The sequence below is a fragment of the Petaurus breviceps genome, unplaced genomic scaffold (assembly GCF_028583685.1).
Source record: "Petaurus breviceps papuanus isolate PSGF00001 unplaced genomic scaffold, PetGlider_PUasm1.0 90638, whole genome shotgun sequence".
Classification (NCBI taxonomy): domain Eukaryota; kingdom Metazoa; phylum Chordata; class Mammalia; order Diprotodontia; family Petauridae; genus Petaurus; species Petaurus breviceps.
The window spans coordinates 9,430,940-9,452,845 of NW_027187295.1; the positions used below are offsets into that span (position 1 = coordinate 9,430,940).

General features: G+C 36.2%; 1 protein-coding gene across 7 annotated transcripts in view; it reads left to right on the forward strand.

Annotated features, from left to right (window-relative positions):
• The window catches only part of PMS1 (PMS1 homolog 1, mismatch repair system component), a 122,998-nt gene that overhangs the window by 88,356 nt on the left and 12,736 nt on the right, over nt 1–21,906 (forward strand). For all 7 annotated transcript variants that reach the window (XM_069064550.1, XM_069064554.1, XM_069064552.1 and 4 more), the window contains 3 exons: nt 7,363–7,485; nt 7,854–7,997; nt 8,842–9,740. In XM_069064550.1, the coding sequence (XP_068920651.1) occupies nt 7,363–7,485; nt 7,854–7,997; nt 8,842–9,740 (1,166 nt within the window). The remainder of the gene's footprint in view (nt 1–7,362; nt 7,486–7,853; nt 7,998–8,841; nt 9,741–21,906) is intronic.

Consider the following 21,906-nt stretch of genomic DNA (forward strand, 5'->3'; position numbering starts at 1 on the left):
TCTCTTTGGGATATAACCCTAGGAGTGGTATTGCTGGATCAAAGGGTATGAAAGTATTTATAGCCCTTTGGGCATAATTCCAGATTGCTCTCCAGAAAGGCTGGATCAGTTCACAACTCCACCAACAATGCATTAGTGTTCCAGTTTGCCCACATCCTCTCCAGCATTTGTCATTTTCCTGTTTTGTCATCTTAGCCAATCTGACTGGTGAGATGTGGTACCTCAGAGTTGTTTTGATTTGCATTTCTCTAATCAATAGTGAATTAGAGCATTTCTTCATGTGCTTATAGATAGCTTTAATTTCTTTCTCTGAAAACTGCCTGTTCATATCCTTTGACCATTTATCAATTGGGGAATGACTTGTATTCTTATAAATTTGACTCAATTCTCTGTATATTTTAGAAATGAGTCCTTTGTCAGAGACATAGGTTGTAAAGATTCTTTCCCAATTTCCCACCTCCCTCTTAATCTTGGTTTCATTGGCTTTGTTTGTACAGAAACTTTTCAATTTCATGTAGTCAAAATTAATCATTTTATAATGTTCTCTAATTCTTGTTTAGTCATAAAGTCTTTCCCTCTCCACAAGTCTGATAGGTAAACTATTCCTTGTTTTAGGAGACTGCTTACAGTATCAACCTTTATACCTAGATCATGAACCCATTTAGACTTGATTTTGGTATATGGTGTTAGATAATGGTCTATGCCCAGTTTCTGCCATACTATATTCCAGTTTTCCCAGCAGTTTTTGTCAAATAGTGAGTTATTATCCCAAAAACCAGGGTCTGGAGGTATAATTTTATTTATATCTTATTATCAAGAAATACTGAGTTTCCCCTTTCTGAGGGTTATTTAATACAAAGGCTGGATAACTACATGCTGGGTATGTGGTTAAGGTATCCTGGTCAGATACAGTTTGGATTAGATTCTCTGAGGTCCCTTATATTAGTATCTCTTGTCATTTTAAATTTTGTAAACATTTTTTTCCTGATTGTCTTCTCAGGCTAAGCTGACTGACTAGTCTGAAGTTTGCAACTTACTTATACTGTAGTGCTTCAAGGATGTATAAATTTATCAGTGTGGGTACTCTATTGACAGAGATTGCAGTCTCTCTATAACTTAGTATGTAATCTCCAAAAATTTCTCTGCTCAAAAAACTCATTATTCCCTGGTCCCACCAACTGCTGAGCTTCTCTAAAGTTAGAAAGGCAGGTCCTCCAGTAAGGTATAGTCCATCTATCACAAGGACCATGTTTCAAGCCTTTCGAGCTTTGTAGAACTAGGACCTTATTGGAAGAGTTTTTTAAATTAATCTTTCAAAATATGAGCAGAATATTTGAACTTTGACAACTCTCTAGTATTTCTAGGAATCACTGAGTCCTGTAATTTTTACCAATTCCTTAACACAAATTTTGCTGCTTGTCCTAAACTCTTCTGACTTGAACACTTACTATATTTTAAAATTGTATCTAATTATTTAACTTTATACTTGGGTACAATAGGAGTTACTCGGATCATACACTGTTAACACATTAAGAGTCTGTCTGCCCTTTCTTTTTTTTATTTTTATTTTATTTTTTAAATTAAATTTTATATTTATTTTTAGTTTACATCATTTGTTTCCACAAGATTTTGAGTTACAAATTTTCTCCCTATCTTTCCCCTACCCCCCACCCCAAAACAGCAATCCCACTGTATATCCCCTTCCCCAGTCTGGTCTCTCCTATGTATTCCCCCATTCCCCCTCTGAATTTCCAGTAGGGAAGATGGATCTCCATCTCCCAATGCCTATATATCTTATTTCCCAGTTACATGTAAAATAATATATTGTAAAATGTATTTTACATTTTAAAATGTAAAATAATAATAATATATTTTTAAAAACATTTTATTTTAAAACTTTGAATTCCAGATTCATTCCCTTCCTCCCTCATCACCCACCCTTAGTAGGAAGACAAGCAATTCAATATAGGTTGTACACGTGTAGCTACGCAAAACATTTCCATAGTGGATATATTGTGAAAGACTGACTATATTTCCCTCCATCGTATTCGGCCCCCCACTTGTTCTATTCTTTGCTTTGATCCTGTCCCTTTTCAAAAGTGTATGCTTCTAACTACCCTTCCCCAACCTGCCCTCTCCTTCATCATCCCCCCTCTCATCCCCTTTCCCCCTACTGTCCTATAGGGCAAGATACCCAATTTAGCGTGTATGTCATTCCCTTCCTAAGCCAAATTCAGTGAGAGTAAAGTTGACCCATTCGCTTTTGCCTTCCTGTTCTTCTCCTCCATTGTAACAGTTATCCCTTGCCTCTTCTATATGAGATGATTTACCCTATTCTGTCTTTCCCCATCTCCTCTCATTATATTCCTCTCTCACCTCTCAATTTTGCCTTTTAAATATCATCCCTTCCTATTCAATTGATGTGTGCCCTCTGTCTATGTATACCTGTACACATATATACACACACTCACATATGTATTCATATGCCCATATACCCTCCTATATGTCTATATATAGATATACATATATGTCTATCATATATATACATATATGATGCATACATATATATACACATTTATATTCCCTTCAACTATCCTCATACTGAGAAAAGTTTCATAAGTTACAATTATTGCTTTTCCATGTAGGCATGTAAATAGTTTAACTTTGATAATTGCCGTTGGCTGCTCAGTGTCCAGCACTTAGCATGATTTGGAGAGGTGAATAAGAAATGACCAGGCCATGTGGGTAGTTCAAGGAAGAACGATGAACTCCATTTATTGATTCTTAGGACAAGGTTTTTATAGAGCAGTGAGAAAAAGGAAGGGATCTCAAGTATTCATATTATTCTCTTAGTCTGTCATATCCTGGAACTAGCATGGCAGTAAGGCCTTTTGTTCTGTAGGTGCCAGAAAGTCTTAGGAAGAGCCAGTTAACTCCTTTCATGTACAGTCACATTACAAAGGATGCTCTGGCTTCAAGGCCTGAAGTCAAAGCTGCATCATCAAGTACATCTGCATAGTAACAGACCACCTTAAGAGTTCAAATATTTTGGTTTTGAACAACTAAAGGCTTGGGGCAGAGCCTGTTGGTTTCAGAACTCAAACAACATCCTTATAAGTGTAACCCATATCAAAAGAACTCAGGAGCTAACTTGAGGAAAAGTGGCTTCTTAAAGAGGTCTTTGATATTCGGGTCCATTGATATCAAGGTAATTATTGGAATTCCTGGCTCAGACCTCTTTGGCTCCCAACAGATAAGTTCTTTATGGTTTTTTTCCCCTGTTTACCTTCTCATACTTTTCTTGCTTCTTGTATTTGAATGTCAGATTTTCTATTCAACTCTGGTTTTTTCATTAAGAATGCTTGAATGTCCTCTATTTCATTGAATGATGATATTTTCTCCTGAAACATAATACTCAGTTTTGCTGGGTAGGTGATTCTTGGTTTTAATCCTAGCTCCTTTGACCTCTGGAATATCATATTCCAAGCCCTTCAGTCCCTTAATGTAGAAGCTGCCAGATCCTGTGTTATCCTGATTGTTTCCACGTGGAGGCAGCTGCACAGCCGCCAAAGCTCTACCACTTCTAGCTTCAGGGGCAGGGGCCAGACTGCTCTAACAGAGTTCTACACTTACCTCTCACTTTTTCTTTGGCAGTTATGGGTTGATAATTCTGGAACCACTGCTTCTGGTGATCCACTCTCCCAAAGTCCACTGCATCTGCTTGTTGGGCCCCCCCTTGGGCTAAAACTGGGGGCTCACGCGGGGCTGGGCCTGGCTCCCAGCATGCTGGGATGAACCCTTCCTGTCTGCCTGCCAGGCTGCCTTCAGTGGGAGATTTGTTTCTCTCTGTCACTTTGTGGGTTCTGTGCTCTAAAATTTGTTTAGAGTCATATTTTATAGGTGTTTGAGGTGGTTATGGGGGGAGCTCATGGAGTTTTCCTGCTTCTATGCCACCATCTTGACCCTACCCCTACCCCCTCCCCATGTACCCTTTCATTTCTCTTATAATCAAGTTTTTCTTCAGACCAAATTAGAAAAGTTTTTTGCTGTTTTACCCTTTGTTAATGAATAATTATTTAATAAAACAACATATTGTCTTTTGTGTCTTTAACAGAATATATCTTTTTTTTTACCTGATGTTTCTTTTTCTCCTTTGTGACCTAGCCTGATTTTCATTTTATATGTTATTTGAATTTGTCTTTTTTCAGTCCCTCCATGTTTAATTGAAAGTTGCTGCATCCTTTTCTTTTTACACAGAGATACAGTTTGCAAGCCCTGCATACATCACACTGCTTGGATTCTTTCTTGTTTAAATTTCCAGTATATCCAGTAAGATCACTTCAGCCTGCTTGTTCATAGGCATAGAACCTGTGGAAGTCATGCCAATTTGCTTTAAAGCCTTTTTTTAAAAATTAGAAATATTTATTCTGGGGCAGCTAGGTGGCATAGTGAATAGAGCATGGGCCCTGGAATCAGTTCAAATGTGGCCTCAGACACTTGACACACTTACTAGCTGTGTGATCTTGGGCAAGTCACTTAATCCCAATTGCTTTGCCTTCCCCCCTCCAAAAAAAAAAAAAGACATACTTATTCCTTGAAATTTCCTTAGTGTACATAAATATTTTTGCAAAAATTTGTGTATTTTCTTAATGAAGAATTGTCAACCATAAAGTGAATACATTTCAGCTAGCCATATAAAATTCTCTTGCCCATAGAAATTTTGATTTGATAGTTGCTTCAATTTATTTTCCATTTTGTTTTGATTTCACCTTTTATATAGCTTCAGTAATATAAGCTAAATATTATAATGTTAAGATTAGCCTTAACCATATGTTTGTCCTATGCTTAAATTATAATTTTTTTAAAATTAATTAGACAAAAGCAAGAAAATGAAACACTAGGAATATTTTTTTATTTGCTCATTATCCTTTCTGAGGCAGAGTCTTTTTTGGAAATTCATAAACCCTGTAAATCTTTCAAAGACCCAGCAGCCTCACCCTACTGCTCAGCAGGTGCTACGGAGATATCTCATGTTACCTTATAAATTAAACTACCATTTATAAGTACTGTGAAATTTTACAATGAATTAAGTAGTATCATTTGTAATGGATGATGCGGATTTATTTATTTATTTTCACTAATTGGTAAAATTTGGCACAGAAACAATAATGCACTTAGTGGTCTAAAAGAAGTAATGCGTAATGCAGATCTCTAAACACTTAAAACTTATTTGCAGCCTCAGGGACAACCTTTTACTTAGGTGGCAACCCACACTGTGTCTTGTAAGGTGCCTCAGGGTCCTTCTGCCTATCCAGAAACAGCTTCTTTGCTAAGCTACTCTTCTGTAGTCAGAAATTTTATAATGTCAGGAGAATATTTTTGAGAAGCCAGAGTTAAAATTCACTTGTTATTTGGGAGAAGAGGAAAGTTCCTGGAAGGAGATACTCTCTGCCCAAGTCTTCTTCCATTTTTGCATATTAAGTTATTTATTAGGTCATCTAGCAGTCACCATGGAAGGCAGAGGCACAAGAAGGCTAATTTTTTTATGTGAATGTATGGGTAAGGGAGACAGTCACCAAGAACTTACTAAGCACTTACTGTGTCCCAGGCACTGTACTACACTTTGGAAATAGAAAGAAAAAAAGAAAGGTTAACCTGCCCTCAGGGAACTTACTTGAGTAGCATTGAGGCAGGCCTGATCAGATGTGGGAGTAGAAGATTGTTGGACTGCCAGGGACAGCCAGAGTGAAGAATTAGCACGATAATATTGGCAGAGATGAGTAGGATGAGTGTGGCTAGCCTAGAAACAGAGCCTCTACAGTCAGGGGACTGAATTGAACTGAATGGATAGAACAAGAGATTTTCCCATGCCTCTTCTTCCTTTTCTTCTCATCTTTTGCTGAAGTCTCCCCTTACTTCAAACCTATAGCTCCTCTGGAAGTATTAAAAACAAAAATGCAAACATGAATACAAGCTATACAAATGTAATGCCTAATTTATTAATTTAATTTAAAAGTTAAAAATTAACAAGTCATTAATTTTATTGAGTTCCAAGAGACTCCAAAAATTAAACAAAAATTCGGAAAGATTATTATTTTACAAGTTGGCTATTGCCTTACAGATCCTCAAAATTGAAATGAGACATAATAAATATGGAAGTAAGTTTTGCATTTTTTTTTCTGAATATTCCCACATTCTGCATATAGATGGGAGGGTGACAAGGACACTTTTGTAGGTGGCATAAAATTTTATATAGGAGTGACAACTGATAAATGTTTATGTTTGATATTTTTAACTTTTTAATTCATAACCAAGAAGATCTTTAGAAAAGAATATGTTCAGACTTAGAGAAATTAAGACCAAGTTTAATGAGTGCTTTTTCATTCATTCATGTTCAACATAATGCTTAATATTGCTCTTGGTTTTCCTTCTCTCACTCTGTAAGCAACCTTTCTGTTTTTCAGAGAGAAAGAGAAAAGGGTATAGGGTAAGAAAAGAAGGGCAAAGATGACAATGAAAGGGAATGATGTTAGGGAAAGAAACCATAAAATTGAATAGTATTGAACTCTGTAATCAAAGTTATGTCATATTCTCCTAGTCATGAAAATATTGGAACTAAGGCTATAAATGAAACTGTTATATTGTGGTTTTATAGGGTGGGTAGTTTGTGTGTGTGTGTGTGTGTGTGTGTGTGTAGTTATATAAAACCATATAGTTATATACATTGTTACATGTATACATAATTATGTGTATTTAACTATGTAGTTAACTAGTTTCGTAAAATATATATACATATAAAGTTATATGCCATTAACTACCCACTTATATTCATTTATATAATAAAACTGAGGAAAGAGGCTTACTCTAAAAAAGACTGTTAAAAGGCTAACTCTCCTTAAGGGCCTGGATGGGGAGGGAGAAGCAGGGGAGTCCCTTGTTTCTTAACTATTATTTCAAATTCATTTATATTTTTTGGTGTATTTAGGAAATCACTAATTAACCTATGGTCAAAAAATTTTTGTGGTAGCTATGTTTCAATATAATTGGTTTCCTTTGTAATCCTATGTATTTTGTGCATTTAAAAACATTCTGAGAAAGGGTTCAAAGACTTCATCAGACTACCAAAGGAATCCATGTTACCAAAAAAGGCTATGGACCCCTGCTGTAAAACTAGAAATTGCAGAGAAAGTACCATCTTGTGATTGTACAAGGAGCTTCTTCATATGGGAGTTACTTACATTGAGGAAATCACAGGTCCAGTCTCTACCACAATCCCTATCCTATTTCAGAGATCATCTTTATTAACAAAAGTACATATGAATTGTTTTAAAATTAATATTTCACTTTTTCTTAAAATTTTAGATTTATTTGAGTGGATTTCTTCCAAAGCTTGACTCTGATCATTCTTTGACAAATCTTTCAACCCCAGAAAGGAGTTTTATTTTTATAAATAATCGACCAGTTCATCAAAAAGACATCTTAAAGGTAACCACACTTGGGAAAATTAAAAAATCTGGTACAAGAATCAAAACTAGATATATTTTCATTTACAAACAGAGAACAAATTTTTATTTTATAGGTACTAGAATTTTTTTTAAAAAACTGCCTTTGAATCATGGAGCTAGTGACTTTGGGACACTGGATTTTCTCTGATCATAATTGTTTCTTTAGATTTTCATAACGACTCAAAGTCTCTAAAGAAACTTTAGAATAGAAAATGTCCCTTCATGTTTTATCTGCCATCACTTCAATTTCTTTGATAAATATGTTCCTGTGCTCATTATTTTTAAATTGGTATCACCTTCTCTATTTTCCAGTTAACTCTAACTTAAATTTGCTACATACATTTGTAGTTAATTCGACACTACTACAATGAGAGATGCCTAAAAGAGTCAACTCGTTCTTATCCAGTCTTCTTCATGAAAATTGTTGTGCCTGCGGCTGATGTGGATGTAAATTTAACACCTGATAAAAGTCAAGTATTATTACAAAATAAGGTAACAATTTCATATATGTTCTTCATGCTATTTATGTTAACTCTTGGGTGTGGAAAGATAAAATCTGAGTCAGAATTTGATTGAAGTTCATAAACTTCTCAAAGGCATGGCTAGAATAATTTATTCCACCAGATCTTCAATCTTAGAGAAATTGAGGCCAAGTTTGACCTCCTTGATATAATTTCACAGAGCTTTCTTTTACCCCTTCTTCCCCTGTACCTGCATACCTTTCTGTACTCCATATCAGCAGAGGGAAGGAAAAAAGTAAAAGATGATAAGGTGGGGAAGGAGAAGATAAGGAAAAGAAATGACATGAGGAAGAAGGTGTCCTTTGAAGTTTGAAAAAGATAATTTTAGTTTAAGTAAAAGAAATTATTAAATTTATGGAACCTATTACCCCAGAGACCAACTATAGATTGAAAAATACAAATAGATTAAAAAAGACTTAGGTAAAATTCATTGATTCATAACAGGTTATTAGAGAACTCTAAGGATAGCTGCTGAGCTAAATGTTTAACCTTTTTTGTAGATGTTACGATGAGCAATAATGACCTTACGCTAAACATCCCTTAATGCCATCATCAAAAACAAGATACTGGACTTTGTGGCCTATAAAAATGACCTAATTTATGTTTGTATCATTAGGCATGCCTAAATGCATCCAATGTAGAAGTTGAAAGGTAGATTGCAAAACTGAGAAGTCAGATGAAAATGGGGTTTATAGAATCATTCTTTAACTGCAGGTTTATATACAAATGTTTTCTTATTTTTGTCATGTTTCCTACACATCTATTAATTATTTTATACATGATTTATTCTAACATTTCATGACTTTTGTTTTTAGGAATCTGTTTTAATTGCTGTTGAAAATGTGTTGACATCCTGGTATGGACCACTACCTAGTACAAATTCTCGTGAAAATAATAAAGCAGATGTTTCCTCAGTTGACATGGCTGTTAACAGAACAGTACTAACAGATGTGCATGTTAATGAAATGGAATCATCTGGAAATAGTTATCCAAATGTTGATATTTCAACCTTTTCATTCCAACATGACATGCAAAATTGTGAATCAGGAAATAACACTGAGGTCTGCTTAAAGCATCAGATAATTTGTCATGATAATTCTCATGGTTTCGATGGTGAAATTTCTAGCACTGATAAGGCAAATCAAGATACATGTCAAGACATCTTCATAAATAATTTTTCATCAAGTAAGGATAACCATGGCCAACATAGTGAAACATCTAATCTGCAAATTCTAAAGGACATTCAGTCTTTAAATGGCAATGGAGACAATCCTATTAATGAGATGGAAAAAAATGAGGAAGCCATAGTATCTGAAACATCTTTTGAAATCTGTGCAGATGACTGGAGTAAGGGAACTGCCCTTAAAAATTCAGTAGGAAAGAACATTGAACCTGTGAAAATTTTTGTGCCACCAGCAAAAAGTTTACTATCTGATGTAAATATAAACAGTAATCAACAGAATCCTGAACAGAAGAGTCCCAGTAAAAGCCCCAATAAAAAGAAATCAAATGTGATAGATGACAAATGTGGGCAAGTTACAGCCTATGATTTAATTAGCAGCCGAGTAATTAAGAAGCCCATTTCAGCAAGAGCCCTTTTTGTTCAAGATCAGCGTTCAAAATTTCTCAGTGAAAATTCAAAGATCCATGTAGAGGATATGACAGTACAAATTGAAGAACTGTGGAAGACATTGAGTGAAGAGGAAAGAATGAAGTAAGTTTCCAGATATTTCATGTGACTAGAATACTTAGTTGTTTCCATTCTATATGACTCATTAGGTGAAAAAGTAAAATAAATTTTAATTACTTCTGAAAAAAGAAAATGGAAAATGATTTTCTGGCATGTCTAGAATCCCTTCCTGGCATTACTTTGTTTCTAGTTTTCATTTTTTATTTGGTGGAGGCCTTTAGTATTTTCTGATTTAAATTTGATATTAGAGATTTTCCATTCTGCTTTTCAATTTAAAGGCATCACTTTATTATTTGTTTTACTTAAATGACATATCATTTCACTAGGACTAGACATGTGACACTAATCTAGACAACTCAAAAGAGTTAACTTTCCAATTTCTATGTAATTGCCATGACATAGTATAACTCTGGCTTAATTATATTTTTTATCATCAAAATTAGAAACTTTTAAAACTATAAATCAATAGTTCTGTTAATCAGTTTCTGAATAGTAGCTACCCATTATGACTAAGGACAGAAATCACTATTTTTAAATTACATGACCAGAGCAAATATTTAAAAAAATAAAATGGCATGGTGTTCTTACTTGATTTAGAACAGAAGTTATTAACCTTTTTTGTGTTATAGACCTCTTTAGCAGTCTAGTGGAGCCTATGTACTCCTCAGAATAATGTTTTAAATGTATAAATTCAAGATTACAAGGGAAACCAATTGTAATGAAATATTTATTAGAATATTTTTTAAAAGTTCATAGACCCCAACAATTTTTTTTTATTTTTCAAAAGCTTTATTAACTTCTGATTTATATCATTCATTTCCGCCAGATTTTGAGTTACAAATTTACTCCCTGTTTTTCCCCTACCCACCGCCCCAAAATAGCAGTCCCACAGGATATCCCCTCCTCCAATCTGCTCTCTCCCATATTTTCTCCCATACCCCTTTCGACTTTTCCAGTGGATCTCTGTGCCCCAGTGCCTGTATATCTTATTTCCCAATTACATGTAAAATAGTATTAATAATAGTGTATATATACACTATTTGTATACAGTATTTGATTTTAAAACTTTGAATTCCAGATTAATTCCCTTCCTTCCTTGTCAGCCACCCTTACTGGGAAGATAAGCAGTTCAGTATAGGTTGTACATGTGTGGCTAATGCAAAACAATAACATAGTAGATATATTGTAAAAGACTGACTATATTTCCCTCCCTCCTATCCTACCTCCCACTTGTTCTATTCTCCCCTTTGATCCTGTCCCTTTTCAAAAGTGGGTGCGTCCAACTTCCCTCCCCCAGCCTGCCCTCCCTTCCATCATCCCCCCTCTCATCCCCTTTCTCCCCTACTCTCCTGGAGGGTGAGATACCCTATTTAGTGTGTATTTCATTCCCTCCTCAAGCCAAATTCAATGGGAATAAGATTGACCCATTCCCTTTTGCCTTCCTATCCTTCCCTTCCATTGTAACCATTTTCCCTTGCCTCTTCTATATGAGATATTTTACCCCATTCTGTCTATCCCCATCTCCTCTCATTATATTCCTCTCTCACCTCTTAATTTCACCTTTTAAGTATCATCCCTTCCTGTTAAATTGGTCCTGTGCCCTCTATCTATGTATACCTGTACACATATTCACATATGTATTCATAATGCCCATATACCCTCATATATAGACATATATATTTTTATTCCATTCAACTACTGAGAAAAGTTTCATAAGTTACAATTATCATTTTTCCATGTAGGAATGTAAATAGTTCAACTTTGATAAGTTCCTTATGATTTCTTTTACCTGTTTACCTTCTCATACTTCTTGTATCTGAATGTCAAATTTTCTATTCAACTCTGGTTTTTTTCAGCAAGAATGCTTGAAAGTCCTCTATTCCACTGAATGACCACATTTTCCCCTGAAACAAGATACTCAGTTTTGCTGGGTAGGTGATTCTTGGTTTTAATCCCATCTCCTTTGACCTCTGGAATATCCTATTCCAAGCCCTTTGATCCCTAAGTGTAGAAGCTGCCTGATCCTGTGTTATCCTGATTGTGTTTCCACAATATTCAAATTGTTTCTTCCTGGCTGCTTGTAATATTCTCTCCTTAATGTGGGAATTCTGGAACCTGGCTATAATATTCCTAGGAGTTTTCTTTTTGGGATCTTTTTCAGGAGGTGATCAGTGGATTCTTTCAGCCTCTGTTTTGCCCTCTGGTTCTAAAACATCAAGGCAGTTTTCTTTGAGAACTTCCTGGAGGATGATTTCTAGGTTCTTACTTTGATCATGGCTTTCAGGTAGTCCAATAATTTTTAAACTATCTCTCCTGGATCTATTTTCCAGGTCAGTGTTTTTTCCCATGAGATATTTCACATTGCCTTCTATTCTTTCATTTGTTTAGATCTGTTTAACAGCATCTTGATTTCTCATAAAGTCATTAGCTTCCATTTGCTCCAATCTAATTCTGAAGGAATGATTCTCCTCATTGAGCTTCTGAGATTCTTTTTCCATATGGCAAATTCAGCTTTTTAAGGCATTCTTCTCCTCATGGCCTTTTTGAGCCTCTTTTGCCATTTGAGTTAGTTTGTTTTTTAAGCTGTGATTTTCCTCAGTCAGGCTGTTGATTCTCATTTTGTAATTTTCTTGCATTGTTCTCATTTCTCTTCCCAATTTTTCCTCCATTTTTCTTATCTGCTTCTTAAGGTCCTCTATGGCCTGTAACCAGCTGGTATTTTCCTTTGAAGTTTTTGGTGCAGGAGTTCTGACTTCACTGTCTTCCTCCTGTTTTATGCTTTGCTCCTTTATGTCCCCCAAATAGGAGTCTAATGTTGGAATATTCTGTCTGCTTTGTTTCCTTTGCCAGGTCATGTTGCCCCTCAGTCACTTGACCATTGGGCTTTTTGCCACAGTAGGCCTCTATCACCACACAGGGAAGCTTTCGTCCCAAACGCTGGAGTTTTCTCAGCTGCCAGAGGTATTAGATGGTTGCCCTCTCTGAGGTCTCCATACGCTCTGTCAAGCTGGACACACACCCCAGGATCTCCACCCTAGACTGCAATCCAAGTAGGTTAAAGCAAGAACGATTAACCCTCAGACTGGTGCTTGGTCCCCCTACACTCTGCAGGCCAGGAGTTGAAGCTGCCATGTGGTGCTGGCTGGCTGTGCTGGAGTCTCAGGGGCTTCTCACCCCTGGGGCAAAAGCCTCTCTCCTACTTACTGGGTCCCAAAGTCCAGACTGCACTGACCTCTCGTTTTGTCCTTAGCATCTATGTGTTGATAAATCTGGAAACGGCCACAGCTGCTGCTGATCTGGAGTCCCTCTGGCCAGTGGCTGGTCAGGACCACCCAGGGGCTAAAGCCTAGGTGTGGGGCTGGGCTTGGCTCCCAGAGCACCACACGGGGCCAATTCCTGCCGGGCTGTCCTCAGCAGGAGGTTAGCTTCTTTGTGTCATTTTTTGGGCTCTTCAGCTCCAAAGTTTGTTTAGAGTCCCTTTTTACATGGATTGGGGGAAGGTGGAAGCCGGAGCAATGGGGAGGTCCTGCTTCTATTCCGCCATCTTGACTCCTAAGGTTGACCCCAACAACTTTTGATTTAAATAGGCATACTGTATTTTGCATAATGCAACACAAAAGAAAATGAATACTTCAATTGTAGTCTAGATTTGCCTTTCTAATATCAAGATGTTCACATATAGTCAGATATTTGGAGATAAAATGTTTGAAATATTTTTCTCTACCTGGTGGTTTTAGGTACATGCATATACTAATATTTTTATGTTTGTGTGTGTATGTATATTATATATATATTTACCCTATATGTGTGAACATATGTGTATATATACATTTGTGTTTATATCTATATAAGTATATATGTGACACATTCTAAATTTTTGTCATGAATAAAGTTCACAGAAAAAATGCAAAAGAACCCTGGTATGAAAGGCCAAAATCACTATTTTACTCATTTCCCTTCTTCTGTTTAGTGCTTTAAAAATCTCTTTTCTTTATGGACATAAACACTTGTGGGATCAGGAACCCCCCTAGGCCCTATCTTTTCTTTGTGTGGCATGCTCTTTCTAGCGCCCGTTATTTTAGTAAAAAATCACTAGAATCCAGTAAATGCTTCCTTTTACATTTTTATTCTCTCCCATTCATCTTTCTGTATTGTACCTGTTTGTTAAAGTGTCCCAAGACATCTCAGTGATGATAGGAAAGTGGTTTTTTTTTTTAATCCAGCGATCTCTTTTCACGAGAGGCCTGAAATGGAGAATCCTCTTAAATCATTGGCTAGCCAGACTCCTAAAGTAGAAAGCTGATTCTTAGAAATTAGTTCTGTGAAATCAGTACAGGGTACCAAAGTGAGAGAAAAAGTTGTTTTCCTTTAGAGCCAATATGCACGAGCTTCTGTCTTGTATGATATAAAATTTAACCTAACCTTCTTTCATTCCTTCTTCCTCCTGTCTACAATTATTCCTGCTTAATAGCTAGGGAGGGAGGAAAGTTGTGAGTCTTTGATGTTTTTTGTCCCCCTTAAGACATATGATATAGTGCTTTAACATTTCCGAATGCATATGTTCTGTTTGAGGGGAAAAAAATCACTTAAGGCAAGTCCTAGTTCTGTATATAATAGGTTTTATTTGGGGGTTTTCAAGATGTTTTTCCTTTGTATGAACTACCAAAGGACAAGTAACTTTTCAACTAATGTAGTTCTTCCATGGAACTTATCTATGAGGTCAGCCGAAATTGCTCCTTAGCTATATATTTGGACCATTAGGAACTTTGTGAGTTTTTCTTTATAGAATTAAACTTTTAAAAATTAGAAAATAATGAACTACTACAGAATTGCTAGTTTACCAGAAAGAAGTAGTGTGGAAATTTCATAAGTCTCCCAAAGAATTAGTAGGAGCTTTAATGCCTAAGTAAGTAAGTGGAAGGAAGGAACATTTATCATGTACCAGGCTCTGTGCTAATCACTAGGGATACAAAGTAAAAACAATCCAGGTCCTGTCCTAAAGAAGATTGCATTTTAATTGGGGAAGGTGACAGAAATAAGGAAGTGTGGTGTTCAGGATAGGGGATATTGCGGTTTAGAAAGTCATAGGAGTTATTAGGGTAGTAAATTGACATACTCTTTCTAGTAGCCAAGGCAGTATTGATTCCAGATGAGGGAGACTGGGGGGAGGGGGGAATCAGGGTACTGAGAAAAATAATCAGGTTACCCAGAGGTAGCAGTAGTGGCGAATAGAAAGGAAAGAGAAAGAACATGCAAATTTATCTGCATCTCCTATAGTTTTATAATCTGTGATTTAATTTACTTTGCAGAAAAAAATGTTTTCTCTATAAAAGAGATCTATGTACACAAATGCTCAACTGTTTCATCGCTCTGTCCTGTTCCTGGAATACAAGATCTGGGCTAGGAGAGGAAATAGAAGAAAAGGCAAATAATTCTAATTGCATAGAAGTTAATTTATCTTTTTAGAATTATTTGGCTTATCTAAATGATTAGTTTTCTACTTTTTTTGAGGGTAGAGTAGGGAATAAACATGTATATAGTGCTTACAGTGTGCCAGACACTATGCTGAGCACTTTACAAATATCACTGCATTTTTTCCTAATAGCAGCTAGGAAGCAAAGTGATCCAGCCAGTAACTGTTTGAAGGTATATCTGAACTCAGGTCTTCCTGACTTGAGGACTGGAACTCTGCCCACTGTGCCACCTAGCTTCCTCCTTTTTCTGACATTTCTGTATGATTTTCTGTAAATATATCAGTCTGTTGGGTTAACATTGTTAGGTCCAGTTTCCTGTCCCTTGGTTTTGTCTCACTCTTGCCATCTGTCCAGATACTGGTAGTGGTGATGTGAACATGTGTTACAATTTTTATCATCCCTGTGGTGTGCAAGTGCCTTAGATCTGTGTAATCCAAACATTTACTAAAGTCCAATACACTGCTGATTGAGAGTTCTGTAACATTAAATACTAACCACAAACATACAGTTACCACTTTTTCTTCTCCTTTGTCCACTAAGTACCTCCCCTTTTCTCCTCTGCATCTTCATAATTGCCCCTTAATGTGACTACTTTTAATTGTGGAGATCACCTCCTTTATCCTGGCCCATTTGTATCAATTGAAACTCGTCCAGTTTCAGTTTCTCTCTAAGTGTACTTAAAATAAAATTTTATTGTAAGCATGCAGTTCTCAGCCAGTTATCTCATACTATTGATCTTTGATACTACTGATTTTTGATCCCATGTAGCAACTCCCGATGATTCCAGCCTCATTCCAAGAAACACAAATAGAATAGTACTCTGTTTCAGTTTCATTAAGAAGTAAGTTATTTTTTGGAGTAAGCAGTTATCTATTTATCTATATATACCAAATATATATAGTTATATATATAAATTATATAATATTAAATATATAATAATATATAAATAAATATATAATATTAAAAATTTATATAAATCTATGTATACCAAATATATATAGTTATCTATATATACCAAATTTAGTAGCTTTTTATTTACCCTTATCCTCTGACCTCTGCAGCATTTGACATTGGTCACTAGTAACTATTTTTGAAATTTATTCCTTTGTTGGCTTCATGCTACTGTTTCCCTTTCTACATTTCTGATCACTCTTTACATGTTTCTTTTTCCTCCATTTCTGTAATGTAGGTGTTCCCCCAAGATCTTATTCTTGAACTTCCTTTTTCCATCTCCCTGGGCTTTCATCTACTTCCACAGCTACAACTATTGCATCTGTATTCCAACTCCCAAATCTCTACATTAGCCCTGACTTCTTTCATCTCTTCATTTCCAGTTAACTTCTGGATACTTCCTTAGTGTCCTTTTGTACCTCAAGCTTATCATCAGTAAAGCCCAAATTATTATTTAAAAAATAAAACAATAAGAACTGTTCATTATCCCAAGTTCTCTATTTCTGTTGATGGCAGCATAAATCACTAAGTTTGGAAAACTTTAAATCAGTTTAGTTTTTTTCTTTTCCCTTTCTGTTTTCTCACTCTACCAAGTCCCATCAGTTGCCAAATTTTCTTGATTCTGACTCCTTAATAAATGTCATTCAGCTTTCTTTACATCCCAGTGCCAAAACTAATTCATGCCCTGATTGCCCTCTGCTTAGATTATTGCAGTAACCTTCTCGTGATCCCTCCAACCGTCAGTCTCATCCTCTCCAATTTATTGTCCACATTTCTGTCAGTGATGCTGCTAATTTTCATTTTTCACCTCCTTAAAAAAACTGTCACTAATTCCTTACTATTTATCAAATAAAGTACAGCAAGGCCGGTCTTTTAAACTCTCCGTAATCTGTTTTGACTGTGTTTCCATCCTATCTTCCATACTCTCATATACTTTCTATTCTAGCCAAATTGAGCTTTACATTTCCTGAAGTAATCCTTTTGTTTCTCATCTATGCACCTTCATTCTTTTCCTGAAAGTTGAAAAGCACTTCTCTAACCTTCTGTTGAAATTCTTCTTGCCCTTCTCAGTTTAGTTACCACTTACTCCATTAATACTCTCCAGTCAGAAAGAATCTCTTATATTTGCATATTACCAAAAAAAAAAACTCTCTTTACTTTATACATCATTTAAAATATTCTCATTTGTGTCCATTTGTTATGTGTCTTGCTAGACTATAAGCAGCTTGAGGACAAGTACTGTCTTGCCTATCTTAGTTTTTCCCCACAGTCCCTAGTAGAGTGCTCTGATATGAGAAATCACTTAATAAGTCTCAGTTTGAATGTATTGTTATATTGGATACCCCTGGGATCTTTTTAAATAAATATTATCTCATTTGATACTCAAAACAACTTTTTGTTTTGTTTTGTTTTGCTTTTTGGAGGGCAATTGGGGTCAAGTGACTTGCCCAAAGTCACATGGCTAGTAATTGTGTCAAGTGTCTGAGGCCGGATTTGAACTCAGGTCCTCCTGAGTCCAGGGCCGATGCTCGATTCTGTGCCACCTAGCCTCCCTTCAAAACAACTTTTTGAGATAGGTGCTATTATTATACCCATTTTATAGTTAAGGAAACTGAACTTAAGTGACTTGCCTAGGATCATAAAGCTGTTAAATGTCTAAGACTAGATTTAGACTCAGGTCTTCCTTACTTCAAGCTCAGTGCTTTATCCACTGCACTTGGGAATGTGCCACAAGGCGGTAAATCTACCATAAGAATTCTGCTAAAAATAGCAGAATTGCCCATTTAACTCTACAGTTTAACTCCACAGTGACAGATATTACATCTCTCTTTGATCCAGGCAAATTCTCCATTACCTTTTGCAGCTCTAGAATTAGGACTTCTGCATATTTTTTTTGTATGTTATTAGAATTATCCACCTGTGGAAAGGGAGATGTCAAAAAAATTATAGTGTAAAAAAACACAGGTTATAGTCTGCATTAAAGTAAGGAGTATTCATATTCCATCTAAATATTGAATAATGGGGAAAAATCTCTTTGGGTTATGACTCTGCTTTTCATCTTCTATATTAAGGTTAAATTTATCTTAGAGGATATGTATAGAAACATAAAGAAATGATTCACAGCTTGGAATTAAAGACCTTACTATAGAAAATAAAGGGAAATTTTAAAAATTGCTGTCTGAAAAAGGTAGGAGGTAATGATTCCAGAAGTATTATTACTATTATTATTTTTTTTTTAGCAGTTGGGATTAAGTAACGTGCTCATCGTTACACGGCCAGTTATTTTGTGTGGGTGCCAAGTATCTGAGGCCGGAACCGATCCCAGGTCTCCCGACACCGGGGCTGGTGCTCTTACTTACTGCGCCAGCTGGCCACCCCAATGATTCCAGAATTATTGAGGCCATTCTTTTGCAGGCTACATAAAATTATCCAGGTTATCGTGGTTCCTACCTGTGAACCACTGCATCCTGAGAGTATTCTAAAGACTATGGAAACATAGTAGAAATGCCTTTCCCATTGTAGAGAAACAACGTTCTTTGATGTCAATGTAAGAGATGTATGGGGTATCTAAACCCCACCCTAGGTTCTCATACATGGGCAAGTGGACACCTACTTCCTTTTTGGATTGATCTGCTCGTATAACTTACCTAGGTCTAGGTTCCTAGAGAAGGACTGTTACCATAAAGTTATATTACCATGAGATTATATCAGGGACCTAGGGGCAACTCTGTTAAGGGGGAAGTACATTCTCTCTCCTATCCACTTTAGCTCTTAATCAACATTGGTGTACTTCCATTTACACAAACCAACTACCCACAATGATGATACTTTTATATCTTAAACATAACCATTTACTTAGCACAAAGCAAAAAAAAAATAATATCACATGTACTACTCATATTAGATAAATGCAGAAATAATAAATATATCACAATCCACATATAAACCAAGGTTTTAATCTCTTGCTAATATGCCAGGAATCTATGGAGAGAATGGACACATTCATAGGGAAAACTAACAGAAAAGTACAAGAGGAAGGACAACCTGTGTGTTCACTTATAACTCTGGACTACAGGTTTTTATATCATTCAAAAATATCTGCATCACACCAGACCACTCTGTCAACTGCTTGTCTGCTGGACTCACTACCCTTGAGCTAGACAACTCTTCTGTTTTATACTTGAACTTGAGTTCAAAGTAGCCTCAGACACCTAAGAGCTATGTGACCCTGGGCAAATTGCTTATCTTCTATTTGCCTCAATCTCCTCAACTGTAAAATGAGGATGATGATAGCACCTACCCAAACAGGGTTGTGGTGGGAATCACATCACTTTGTATTTGTTGTTGTTTTTTTAGGTGTTTAGCACAGTACTTGGCTCATGTAGGTGATATGTAAATGCTTATTCCTTCCCTCTCTATCTCCAGTGTAGCATTTACGAATTCATTCCATTTATATTCACCATTACAAGAGCATTTGAAACATGTTATGTTATTGAATTGGCTAGCAATTCCTCTAAACCAGAGCACTTCCGAGATCATCACATGGGTCATCTCTGGGTAATACAGACCAGACCAGCCGGCTACTTACTTACCAGAATGCTGCACTATCCAGTCACAGCAAAACTCAAAACAGCTCAGCTTTTTTCTCTAGGCAAGGTCAACCAGCCTCACCAGCTCTCCATTAATCAGGATCCTGAGTCATTCTATTCGCTCTCATCAGCTCTTCTATATAGTAAGGCATGTGCAGAACTTCTTTCCTATTTGTGCTTTACCCTCTCAAACCAGAGAGGGTAGCAAAGAGCAGCACTCACTTCAGTTCTGTGAAGCTCCAGCTATTAGACTAAAGGACAATAGCTAGAATTAAATTAGCTTTATTCTGTCAATAAAAAAAAAAAATAGCAGTGTAAACCTTCTTGTCAACTGACTGCGCTTGCTGCTGATTTCTTCAAACAATTCTAGCAAAACTGCTTTTTAACTCCTTGTTGAGTCTTTCCTCTTCTGATAAATCCTTCATTCTCTTCCTTTTGCCATCTTAGCCTCTCCAGCTTTCTGGAATCTTTCACTTAGGAGGTAACAGTTGGCCACATTTCCTCTGTGAAATCAGCAGTTCATATGTAATCATCCCTAAGCTTCCAAATAGTTTAATGATTTTTTTAAAAGATATTTTCAGTAAGTTGAGCCATGCTTTTCTTGAAATTCTCAAAACTGCTTACCATCTTAATCTTTTGTCGTTTACAAGGTTTCTTCATACTCATATAATATTAATTTTTGCTAAATAAAAGCTCTTTTTCTGTCATCTTTAAACCATCCAACTGTTTATGGGTATACATATGTGTGTATGTATGTATATATGATGTGAATATGAAAGTGTGTATATGTATATTTATATATATGCATATTTACATATGTAAATAGAAAGAGAGAGATCATCTTATATACTTTACAGGATGACTTAAGTCTTTCTATCTGTGCCACAATTCATTTTCTGTCCCAAACTTGTCAAATCGTGTGGAAACTGCTTTTTTACACACATATTTTAGTCATTTTTATTAAACCAAAGCTTTTCTTCTGATCTTCTCAAGCATTGAACTATTTGTCTGTGAAAGAGACAATGTCTTAAATCTTTTACCATTTAATTTAACTATTTCTTTTTCTTTACACAAAAGTACTTTCTATGCCCTATTTGGCAATAAACTGCTTTATATGACAGAATAATCCTTTGACATTGTAAAAGCAACCTTTGACAGTCAATCATCTTTTCCTCCTTGACAGTTCTTTCTAGGTTACTGTGAGACTACTCTAGATTTTCATTCTACCTTATTGACTTCTCCTCAGTTTCCTTTGCTGGATTACTAACCACGGATGTGTACCCTAGGGCTCTGTCCAAGGGGAGTGGGGTGGAGAGGAGAGAAATCCTGCCTCTTCTGCCTTTGTACTATTTCACTCAATGATTTCATCAGCTCCCATGAATTCAGTTAGTATCTCTATATAGATTCTCCTCTCTTATTTGTCCAACCCTAAACTTGTGTGACCTCCAGCCTCACATCCAAAACTACCTATTGGGACATCTCTAACTGAATTTTCCATTGATATCTGAATCTCAATATGTCCAAAAATGAATTCATTCCCTCCTCCCCAACCCCTGACAAACCCTCCCACTTTCCTAACTTCCTATACCTATTGAGGGTACCATTCTACATTCTTTCATACTACTCAGTTAAAATCAGTTGCCAATTATGGTTGATTTTACTTTTGTGACATTTCTCACAAATTCCCCCTTCTCTGACACAACCACCATTCTAGTGTAAGTTCTCATTATCTCACATCTGTACTTTTGCAGTAGCCTCATCTCTTTTTGTTTCTCTGTCTCAAATCTCTTCCCATTCCAGTCCATCTTTCTACTCAGCTGTCAAATTTCTAAAGCACAGATCAGATCATGTCATACACATCTTCCCTCACCCCAGTGTGACAAATTCCAGTGTCTTACTCTTTGTTCTGGATTCAAATATAAAATCCTCTGTTTGGCATTCAGTGTCCTTCTTAATCTGGATTCCCACTTTTTGGTCTTAAACCTTCCTCCCTCCCTCTAAGTGTTCTTCATTCCAGTGACACTGGCCTCCTTGCTGTTCCTCAAACAAGACACTCCATCTTCCAACTTCATGCATTTTCATAGGCTGTCCCACATGCCTGGAATTCTCTTCCTGCCCATATCTACCTCTTGCCATCTCTGGCTTCCTTCAAGTTCCAGCTAAAATCCCACCTCA